Source organism: Camelus ferus, chromosome 5 (assembly GCF_009834535.1).
Source record: "Camelus ferus isolate YT-003-E chromosome 5, BCGSAC_Cfer_1.0, whole genome shotgun sequence".
Classification (NCBI taxonomy): domain Eukaryota; kingdom Metazoa; phylum Chordata; class Mammalia; order Artiodactyla; family Camelidae; genus Camelus; species Camelus ferus.
The window spans coordinates 5,128,872-5,139,863 of record NC_045700.1 but is presented as its reverse complement, the minus strand read 5'-3'; the positions used below and the strand labels follow the sequence as shown (position 1 = coordinate 5,139,863).

Here is a 10,992-nt window from a genome sequence, read left to right as displayed (position 1 = left end):
ATCAAATTTTTTCAATGTTTAAGACACTACAATAAATTCTGATGTTTTCCGAGTCGCCTACCCACCTTTCCATCAAAGGGAGTTGCTTGGGTCAGACAGCGCGTTTCTGCATCTCATCAGCCCTTCTGCCACCCTGGAAAGCAGGTATCCTCATCCACCCTTCACAGGTGAGTTCACTGAGCCCAGAAAGGCCAAGTGACCAGTCCCCACGAGGCGCGGCAAGGGGCGTATTGGAGAAGAGAAGAAGGATGGTTTCTCCCGACAGGGTCAGCGCAGGACGCCCCTTAGCGACCGAGTTAACTCTGGGACCCCGCATTTCCGGCCCGCGGATGTCTCCTCCGGGTCCCGCCCACCACCGGGGCCCCGTCTACTACCGGGCCCGCCCATCCCCAATGGGGCCACGCCCCTGATCCCAAGGCCACGCCCTTTCCGTGGCCGCGGCGCTTCCGCTTCCGGCGGTGTCCGCGGCTGTGCGCGGGAAGGTGATGGCGGCGGGCGGCAGTGACCCGCGGGCTGGCGATGTAGAGGAGGACGCCTCACAGCTCATCTTTCCCAAAGGTGCGGCCTGGGGCTCCCTGACTGTCCCCGTTGTCCCATGTGGTCGCCGCAGGCCTTGCTGCGGGGGGCCGGCGCGGAGAAGGGCAGGGAGGAGGGGGCTGCGGGCCAGGGAGGGGCCTGAGTCCACACCTACGGCCCCAGGGCCCCCGGCCGCCGACCCCTCACCGGCCCCTTGCTCCTGTTTAAGTAGTTTGTTTTATCTGATAAACTGGAAGGTGTTGGAGGGATGTGTCAGAGATAAAGGGGGTACTGAAATGGTAAGGACAGATTTAATCAGTAGTATACTGTTGCCATGGAGGAAAGAGTCCAGGGGTGACTGGGCGTTTTAAAGGGAGAATGAAGGGGTGAGGGTATGGCTCAGTGCTAGAGCGCGTGCTTAGCATGCACGAGGTCCTGGGTTCAATCCCTATGAAACAAATAAACCTAATTACCTCTTCCTCTCAAAAAATCTTTTTTAAAAAAATAATAGGAGAATGAAGGAATAGGGGGTGAGTGAGCAGGTGCTCAGTGGGATCAGGGATGTGAGTACGAAAAGCAGGAACGGGATGGGGGGATTGGTCTATTGAAACCCATCTGGATTTGTTAACAGCCGCTTTGGGGAATTAGGCTCCTACCCTCTTCCTCCCTCCTCCCCACTCCGGTCCAGACTGGGAGAAAGGGGCCCTTTCTTCAGGTATTGCCTGGAACAAACAAGTAAATGATTCCGGCAGCCTTCAGTTTTCTTAGAAAGCCACCTTAACGGAGCTAGAATCGTCCCAGGAATGCAGCCTTGAGCTATTAGAAATCATGTTAATATTTTGTTCACGTCTTTATGGGCCAAAATTGCTCAGAGGAGCCTGCTATATCAGGGAACTCCCTCTGTGCAGCGTGATGTACTAATTTGTACTTTAGAAACCCAAAATAAGTAGAAAGCTTAAGATTTTAGGATACCGAGGGAATGCTCAATGGTAGAGCGCATGCTTAGCATGCAGGAGGTCCTGGGTTCAAATAAATAAATAAACAAACCAGATTACCTCCCACGAAAAAAAACAAGCAGGATGATTTTAGTTCAGTATCTTACAGGTACTGAAAAACACAAAGTAAGTGAGGGAAAACTTAACAGTATCTTTTACTCCTTTTTTAAAGATTGCTATATCCACGGTAAAACGGAAATTCCACACCCTTTCACTTAAAGGAAACTAAACACTTAAGTGCTTATTCTTGAAATTAATTTTATGCTCACTTATAAATATGTGCATACACTTTTTTCTTTGCAAAAATAGGATTATGCTATAGAAATCATACAGCTTTTTAAAAATTTGACATTTTGTATAGAACTGTTCTGTTTCTTTTAAAGGGCTAGATAGTAGTTAATGGTTGTCCTATAATGTATTGATAGATACATGGTTGCTTCCAGTAGTTTTATTTCAGACTCAAGGTCAAACATTTTCATAGGATGGCTTCATGGAAGTTTTGGGCATAATGGAAATGTTTGTTTTCTTTTTTTTAAGGTGTAATTACTAAGAGGGAGATGGTTTTCTTAATTTCATGATGAATTAAGCCAGTTTTTGATACTTGGGTTTTGTCTAGGTACTTTTTATTAAGTTTTTTGGTTTGGGGGTTTTTTTTGGTTTTGTTTGCTTGCTTGTTTGTTTTTAAACACTGTACAGTTGTGGGATTTGAAGCCTCCAGATTTCTGCAGGGGCAGAGACTTGCCAATCATCTCAAAGATAAAATTTAGAATGACTTTTGCAGGAATAGTTTCAGCTGACATTTATGCTTCTCACAACCAGAGTTTGAAACAGCTGAGACACTTCTAAATTCAGAGGTTCACATGCTGCTGGAGCATCGAAAGCAACAGAATGAGAGTGCAGAGGATGAACAGGAGCTTTCTGAAGTCTTCATGAAAACTTTAAACTACACAGCTCGCTTCAGTCGTTTCAAAAACAGAGAGACCATTGCCAGTGTCCGCAGGTGAGTGCTGGAGGGAATTTTTATTAATCCAAACTGTTAGATATCTGCATGTAGAATGATGTCCTCCCACCACCCCCATGGCCATCCTCTGTACGATTAATGTGAGTGAAATAATGCCTTTGTCAAAAATTTAAAAATAGCTTATAAGACTGAAATCCTCCTTGGCCGCCTTTTGCCTGTATCCAGATCCCAGTTACCTCCCTGCTGGGTGACTGCTGTCAGCAGTTTGTTCTTAGGCCTCCAAAGCTTTTTCCATGCATTCTCATACATGCACGTGCAGCAGAAACACACAGCATTGTTTTTGTTTGTTTGCTTTAATAAAATGGGCTTATATATTTACTATTTACCTGGTATGTCCTAGAGGTCTTTATAAGTTAAGAAATATAAATCAGAAGCATTTTCTAGGTCTTGGCTTTACCTTTCGAAAGGTGACCAGCTTTTAGCATTTTTTCCTGATGGATTGCCTCTCAAACTGGGTTGGATGCATCTGGTGCGGGGGCATATAGGAGGCCCCTGGGAAAAAGATTTCTTTGATTTCCTTGAAGGTGAATATTATTTCATATGAATTACATAGACATTTGAAGTTCTGTGATATAAATTGACCCATTAGGTAAGTCCATTTTTTAAACTAAGTGTCATCTCTTTACTAAAGTATCAGTTTTTCTTGACGGTAGATGATTTAAAACATTCCTGCGTTAAAGCACACAGATACCAGTATATTGTAGTGTAAAAGAAAAAATGTATATGATTTCTTGAATAAAATCATGAGGCTTAAAACCTAGCAGTTGCAGAAAATCATTTCCACCTATTAATCCCAGGTCACTTAGAGGTACTGGTTTGCTCTACTCTGGTGAAAATGTTTGAGAAGTACTGTCCTAAGGAAAAGCAGATGTACAAAAAGATGTATATATAAAGATATTCTTCAGAGAGCTATTTATAATGGTCAGGGGTAAAAAAAACAACCTAACTACTCAACAGTAATAAATGTGATAAATCCATGTGATGGACTACTATATTGTCATTTAAAATTGTGGTAAAAATGAAATTGAAAGATGTTCACCTAAGTAGATGGGCAGCAAATGAAGTGATTACTGTATGTGAAATAGAACCTGTTCAGAAAAGTGTGGATTTTGTGTGAAGAACAGATCAGAAGGAACTGTGCAGAGCTTCCATACAAGGCTACAAACTGTCGGACCAAAAGGATGACTTAAATGCATGAAGGTAGACTTACATACATTCATGAATAAAAGGTCTTAATACTGCAAAGATGTCATTTCTCCTCAAGTCAATGTATACATGTAGTGTCATTCTAAATCCCCAAGGGAATTACACATATTCAAATACGCTCAAAACTTTGTAGTAGGATTTTGCATGACAGTGCATTCATTGTTACACCACCTTGAACGTTTGTAATTTGTTTTGTGGCTGTTACTGTTATTCTGCTGATAAAGCATAATTTCCCATATAATTCAGTTAAGATGAGGTGGTAATAGATCATTGTAAACAAACATTGTGGCTGCGGCAAGACACTGATCACCTGAATCCTGCCGGTAAATAGTACAGTCTACCTAAATGATGCCAAGAAAAATACATCCTCAGCTGTGAAAAATAAATAATAAATAAGTGACTACCCCCTCAAATAATCTTGACTTTATAAGAATTGTCAGAAAAAAATTTTTTAAGAAAAATGAAGGGGAATTTGCCCTACACGTTAAAAAGTGACAGTAATTAAAATAGTGACACTTTGGCGTTAGACTAGGCAAATTATTGGAACAGAATAGAAAATTCGGGAAGAGATTCAAGTCCAAATCTGTTGTATTTCAGATGAATCCAGTATATGGCTGAGATGGCACTGTAAGTTAGAACATATTTTAAAACAAAGTTTGGGCTCTATATACCCTATACGAAAATAATTTCTGAAGAAATTAGGATTTAAATGTAAAGCTATGATGTATAAAATTGCTGTGTGATAACATAAGTGAATATATATATAATTTTGACTGTGACTTCACATGTGGGGAAACTTGATGGACTTCAGTTGGCTGCAAGCTTTGGGAGGGCAACGACTTAGTCATATTGATCACTGTGCCAGTTTCATTGTAGGTACTAAGTAATTTTTAGTTGAATAAGTAAACCAATGTCCATAAACATCTTTAAAATTCTCTATATCAAATAAAATGCCATAAGTAAAATGTAAGTCTGAATAAACTGGGAAAAGATTGATAGCTTTAATGTTAACAGCTCTAGCAAATAAGAAAGAGATGACACCCAATTTATAGAAATAGACTTAGTCTCTAATGACTCGATTTATATCAGAACTTCAGAAGACTGTCTAATTCATGTGAAATAATGTTCATCTGCAAGGAAATCAAAGAAATGCTAAAGTAACTATAATTAGACTTTAAAAGATTGAAAAGAATGGGAAACCTAGTGTAAGAAGTGGGAGGGAGGCACTGTCTTTTATTGCTGGCGGAAGTGTATACCGGTAAGGCCCGTTTAGGGCACTGTCTCTCACAAGCCTTCCAGACACTCAAATCTTTTGACTAAATAATTCTACTTCCAGGAGTTTACACATAGCAATCAGTCAAATTCACAAAGAAGTATGCATTTACAGTGATGCTCAAAATGCATTGTTTAAAATGGTGAATAACTGGAAACAACTGAAACGTTCAATAGCAGGAAATTTGATTTGATTTATAAATTATGGCACATCCTTTCAGTTGAACAACATGTTCAAGGTAGAGTTATGTGCGTACTAACATGGAAAACAGCAGCTGAATTGTTGAGTAACAGAAAGACTAGTTACAGGATAACATTTATGATTCCTTTTGTGTTTTAAAAAACAAAAAGGAAGGGAAAGGGCTCTCCATGAAAATGTTAACACTTGTGATTTCTAGGTAGAATTTCAGATTATTTTCACATTTTGGGTCGTGTGTTGTTTTTGGGGGGGAGGTTTGTATTTATAAATGAGCATGTGTTCATTTTACAACAAATCCCTCCATATACATACGTGAGCAGAGATTCATAATGTTTATGTAACTAAGTTTGTGATAATTTCTTTAAAAAATGAAAATAGCTTTATTAGATGACAAAGAGTTACAAAACAAAATGAGTGAGTTTGCAGTGTGGTATCGCTTCACACTGGTCAGAATGGCCATCATTAAATGTCCACGAACAATAAATGCTGGAGAGAATGCGGAGAAAAAGGAACCCTCATACACTGTTGATGGGAATGTAGTTTGGTGCAGCCATTATGGAAAACAGTATGGAGATTCCTTTAAGAACTAAAAATAGACTTGCCATATTACCCAGCAATCCCATTCCTGGGCATGTATCCAGAGAAAGCTCTTCTTTTGAAAAGATACATGCACCCCAGTGTTCATAGCGGCACTACTTACAATAGCTAAGACATGGAAACAACCTAAATGTCCATCAACAGACGATTGGATAAAGAAGTTGTGGTGTGTGTGTATATATAATGGAATACTATTCAGACATTAAAAAGAATGAAATAATGCCATTAGCAGGAACATGGATAGACCTAGAGATTGTCATACTAAGTGAAGTAAGCCAGAAAGAGAGAAAAATACTGTATGATATCACTTATATGTGGAATCAAAAAAAAAAATACAAATGAACTTATTTACAGACCAGAATAGTCTCATAGACAGAAAACAAACTAGTTACCAAAGGAGGAAGAGAGGAGGGATAAATTGGGAGTCTAGGATTTGTAGACACTAACTACTATATATAAAATAGATAAACAACAAGGTCCTACTGTACAGCACAGGGAACTATATTCGGTATCTGTAATGGCCTGTGATGAAAAAGAATAGGAAAAGGAATATATGTGTGTATGACTGAATCACTGTGCCGTACACCAGAAGCTAACACAACATTGTAAATCAACTCTGTTTCAATTAAAAAATAAAAATACAAACAAAAAAGTGGTGTTGTTCCCTCAATGAAATAAGTAAAATTTTAAAAAAGAATGAGGGAGTTCATATTCTAAAACAGAAAAATGTTTGGAATGGTATACTAAGATGATAATACTGATTTTGTTTAGGTAGTGATACAGGTAACACTAATTTTTCTGTCTTTCTGTATTTTCTTAATTTTGTACAGTAACTAATGTGCTTGTGATCGAGTGAGAAGGACAGTAACTTTGTTTCTGAACAGATAAGTAAGGTCCTCTCTGAAACCAGGTTTACCACGGACAACCTCCATTGTAAGAGGTTGATGTGTGAGAATCCAGGGTAATTTGTATTGACAGTGGGGTTTTTTTTCCTTACAGTTAAACCAGAAGTACATTTAGAATAAGATGCAGTTTATACATAGATTTGTGCAAAGTAAGATATGCCCATATTTATTTATTTTTTAGATACATTTAAAGGAGAATTTCCTCCAAGTCAAAATGCCTAATAGATTGGGGACATCTAACATCATGTGTTTGACGTGAAATTAATAACAAGGGAAGCAAAGAACAGTGGTGGGAAGAGCAGAGAGTTACAAAATACACTGTTGGTGGGGAAGGCTGTGTAGTCCTAGAGGTATGGAGCAGTTTTTCAAAAGTTACAGTCACAAGGTTCTCTGGCTTGGGGTACTCTCCCACTTGCATTGTCTCTGCCTCGTCTCCTCGTCACCTCCTGCTCTCCTGCTAGGAACAGGAGCTTGAAGTGATGTGAAAGGGGCTTCGCAGCCGGCTGAACCATAATGGAAAGACTGCCAGTGCTTTCCTGTTTCTCTTCCCTGCCAGCTGCATTCGATCCCTCTGCCTCTTCAGCATTCCTTGATTTTGTTTGTTTGGTTTTCTTCCCTGTGATCAGCTTGTTGCTCCAGAAGAAGCTTCACAAGTTTGAGCTGGCCTGTTTGGCCAACCTTTGCCCGGAGACTGCTGAGGAGTCCAAGGCTCTGATCCCGAGGTTAGTAGTGGTTGTGATAAGCCCTCTGCGATTAGGTCAATTCCTGCAAGTAGAATGGCTGTGTCTAAAAGGTGGGTAGATACCACCAGCATTGGATGAGTGCCTTTGTAATGAGACTGAGGGTCTCACAGCACGCCAACGGTTAGCAGAAACGTGGGACGGCGGCAGCTCTGGTACAGAGGACTGGAGTGCAAATTAGGACAGTGGCTTTGGAGAGCAATTTGGCTACATCGAGTGAAGTTAAAAAATAAATGCCAAGACCCAAAGATCCATTCCTGGGTACATGCCCTCAAAGCAGTTCATATGTAGCTTAGAAAGGAGACATGGATTCCAGCATTTATTCCAGTGTCAGTGGTGGGAGAAACTTGACAACAACCTGCAGTCAACAAGAGAATGGATAAGTGAATCATTGTGTGATCATACAGTGTTTATTATATAGCAGTGGGAAAATGAGTGAATTAGAATGGTGTGGTATATATAATGTCAACAGATGTCAAAATGAATTTTGAATGAAAATATTGCAGAAGGGTACACAGAGTAGTACGAGGCCATTTCTTATAGTTTGAAAGCAGTGCCGCATATTATAGACACGTTTCCGTACGCCGTAGTAAGAATAAAAATGTGGATAGGGATGATGAATGCCAGATTTAGGAGAGTGGTTTCTCCTGGGGCAGGAGGAGAAGGTACTGGGACGGGGCAGGGCACACACACAGCCATCCGTTTGTTCTGCTTATTAAAGAATCAGGTAGGGACAACTTAAAATTTGCTTACGTTCTGTACCTTTCACATGTTTGAAATACTTCATAATGTTTTTAAAAGGAAAGGCAGGAAAGAAGTAGAGTTGAAACCTACAGGTGTCGATGTTGGGGAATAAGCGGACAGTTGGGCAAGTGGTGCTCGAAGGTCAGCACGCAGGAAGGAGGAGTGTGGGGGCCATCGCCCATCGCCAGGGCACTCACACACTTGTCTTGGCTTTCTTGTTGCAGCCTGGAGGGACGGTTTGAAGACGAGGAGCTGCAGCAGATCCTTGATGATATCCAGACCAAGCGCAGCTTCCAGTATTAATCTCCAGATACCGGCCTGCTGCCAAGGGAGCCACATCATATCCCAGCACAACACCACTGTCCCAGCGTCTGGGGCAGACTTGCAAGTCTGTGGCACAAGACACTTGGGCTTCCTTTGGGTAGAAGAACCCAGCGCTCAGTCTCCATGTGGGTTGCTATGTCCATACTTGACAGCCGGACCGCGATGACCAGTGTGGCCTTAGGCCTTGCAGTGGCTGCCTGAGCTTGCCTTTGTGAACGGTGAGGTGGGGTGATGTGCGTGTAAGCTACGCTGTGGACTGCCTCATGTGGGTTTTGGCCCTGATGTTATTTTTGATGCCTAATATTTCATGTTTTAATTTCAGTGTGTTTGTAGTTTTGAAACTATACTGGAGCATATAAAACTGGCATGGGAAACAGTCTTACCTAAATGCAAAAGGAGGGATTAAACCAGACCCATGTCATTGTTTGAAATTCTTAAAGAAAGAATAATAGAGCCTTTGGCATCACTGTGCTTAACCCAGGAGACAGGGAAGAGGCACACCAAGGAAAGCAGGTACATCTGAGGATAACTGCTAAGCGCTGAGGGGCACATAGCCGTGAGGTGGACAAGTACCATTCCTTGTTTTTTCTCCAGTTGTTGCAGAACATAGATTTGGAGTAAGTGGTCTTAAAGCACTTACTTTTGTCACTCTCAAATTCAGATTTTTTCCTTCCTAGGCCAGTGTGGTGAAGGTGTGAGCACATTGTAGTGCCCTCATTTGGGGCATCAGGTCCAAACCTTTGGCCTGCTGCTTAGCAAGCAGATGCTGTGTGATGGGCTGATTTGGAAGCAGGGCTCCTGCCCCTTCCTGAACCCCGTGGGGAAGTCACTCGCCCTGAGGCTGGTCGGAGGGGAGACACGTTAATAGGTGAACACTGGTTCTGAATTTTCTGAAGGGAAATGCGCCTGTTTTCTTCACAATTTGGAGACTTTTCCTTGAGATACTTGTTGGCTCCAACTGAATTCGTGATCCAAGGAAAAGGTTGGGGAAAGAACAAAATTGGCTTCAAAAGTCCTGGTAGTTTTATGTCAGCTGTGGCTAAGGCAAAAATAACATTCTCTTATTTTTATAAATTCTTTTGATACCTGAAATGACATGGTTTCTTAGTCACCAATATTCTTGATCAATATTTGAAGGAAATGTCGATTATAACTTAGCTAAATATTTGAAGAAATAATCTTTTCATCCTTGGGCAACTTCACTTCTTTTAGACTCATTGTTCCCTTTAGTGTAAAATGTGGATAATAGTGGTATCTATTCCATAGGTGTGTTGAAGATTGAATGAGAAAATTATTAAAAAGAGCCTAGTGGGGGCTGACATTCTGTATCCCGATAAGAATCAGCTGTCGTTAGTATTGTAGTCAGTGGTATACGTCGGTAATCGGTCAGCTTACTGCAGAGAAATGCATGCAAGGATGTGGTAGCATACCAAACTGTGAAAACGAGCCAGACCGCCATCTCCTTGAAGTCTGCAGTATTAAAATGTTATAAGAGAGGCAGTTACATCGTTGGCACCAAGCAGTGGGACACAAACAGACCTAGATGGCAGACCCGAGTCCTGATCCAGGTGTGTGTGCCGTACGGCGAGTGCATTGCAGTGTCACATCTCCGTTGGTGTGTCCTCTGTGAGCCAGGAGGCTGTGCGCTCCCTAAGAGTGTTAGACCCTGGTAAGTACCTGACATATAGTTAGGCACTGATAAGTGGTAGGTAGTAAGGTGACTAGAAACAAATTAAAAAAACAACTGGTGGGAAGGGTGTAGCTCAAGTGGTAGAGCGCATGCATGCTTAGCATGCATGAGGTCCTGGGTTCAATCCTCAGTACCTCCTTTAAAAATAAATAAATAAACCTAATTACCCACTCCCCCCAACCCCCCCCCCCCAAAAAAAAACCTAACAACTTATCCTAGGGAATTAGTTGTAAAAGGAACCTCATGCTGCATTACCTCATCTACACCTGCTGAACATCGCTCTCTGGAGCATCTCCCTGTCAGCCCACAGGAGACCCTGAGGCCCTGAAAAATCTTTCATCATCTGTGAAACATCGTTAGACTCACTGTACTGTTGGCAGAAGAGAATTTGGAAACATTAAAAGAAAACAAAGATGTCATGTCAAAACCTCACTTCACCAGAAAGCTAACCAGACAAAATTTTCTGAACATTCTAGTCATTTTCGGTTTTATAAAAATTTATTAAACTTGAGTCTTGAAAACTTGAAAAGTAGCATTACTGAATGGGGCCTGAACACAAGCCATTCTTACTAGAAATGACTTTTTTAAGCTTCTTTCTAAAACCATCAAAGCCTACGCAAAGACTTGTGTGTGAATAATCCTTGCAGCATTATTCATGATAGCCAGAAACTGGGAACAATCCAAATGCCCACCAGCTGGTGAGTAGATCTTAAATGTGACATACATTTAACAGCTGTTTATCACATTTGCTTTATCATATTTTTCAAGGAAGCATTTGAAAGC

At 41.2% G+C, this 10,992-nt stretch overlaps 1 protein-coding gene across 1 annotated transcript; it reads left to right on the top strand.

Annotated features, from left to right (window-relative positions):
* The first annotated feature begins 427 nt into the window (after positions 1 to 427).
* POLR2D (RNA polymerase II subunit D) lies at positions 428 to 10,733 on the top strand. Its single transcript, XM_032479224.1, has 4 exons — positions 428 to 558; positions 2,331 to 2,511; positions 7,338 to 7,433; positions 8,420 to 10,733. The coding sequence occupies exons 1-4, from the start codon at positions 486 to 488 to the stop codon at positions 8,496 to 8,498; spliced, it is 429 nt and encodes a 142-aa protein (XP_032335115.1). The 5' UTR covers positions 428 to 485; the 3' UTR covers positions 8,499 to 10,733.
* Positions 10,734 to 10,992: the final 259 nt, after the last annotated feature.

Bases quoted from the DNA above. Each gene is read 5' to 3' on its own strand.
- POLR2D (XM_032479224.1), top strand. From the start codon at position 486: ATGGCGGCGGGCGGCAGTGACCCGCGGGCTGGCGATGTAGAGGAGGAC. The intron at 559-2,330 runs GTGCGGCCTGGG...TCTCACAACCAG, and splicing joins ACAGCTCATCTTTCCCAAAG to AGTTTGAAACAGCTGAGACA. The intron at 7,434-8,419 runs GTTAGTAGTGGT...TTCTTGTTGCAG, and splicing joins TCCAAGGCTCTGATCCCGAG to CCTGGAGGGACGGTTTGAAG.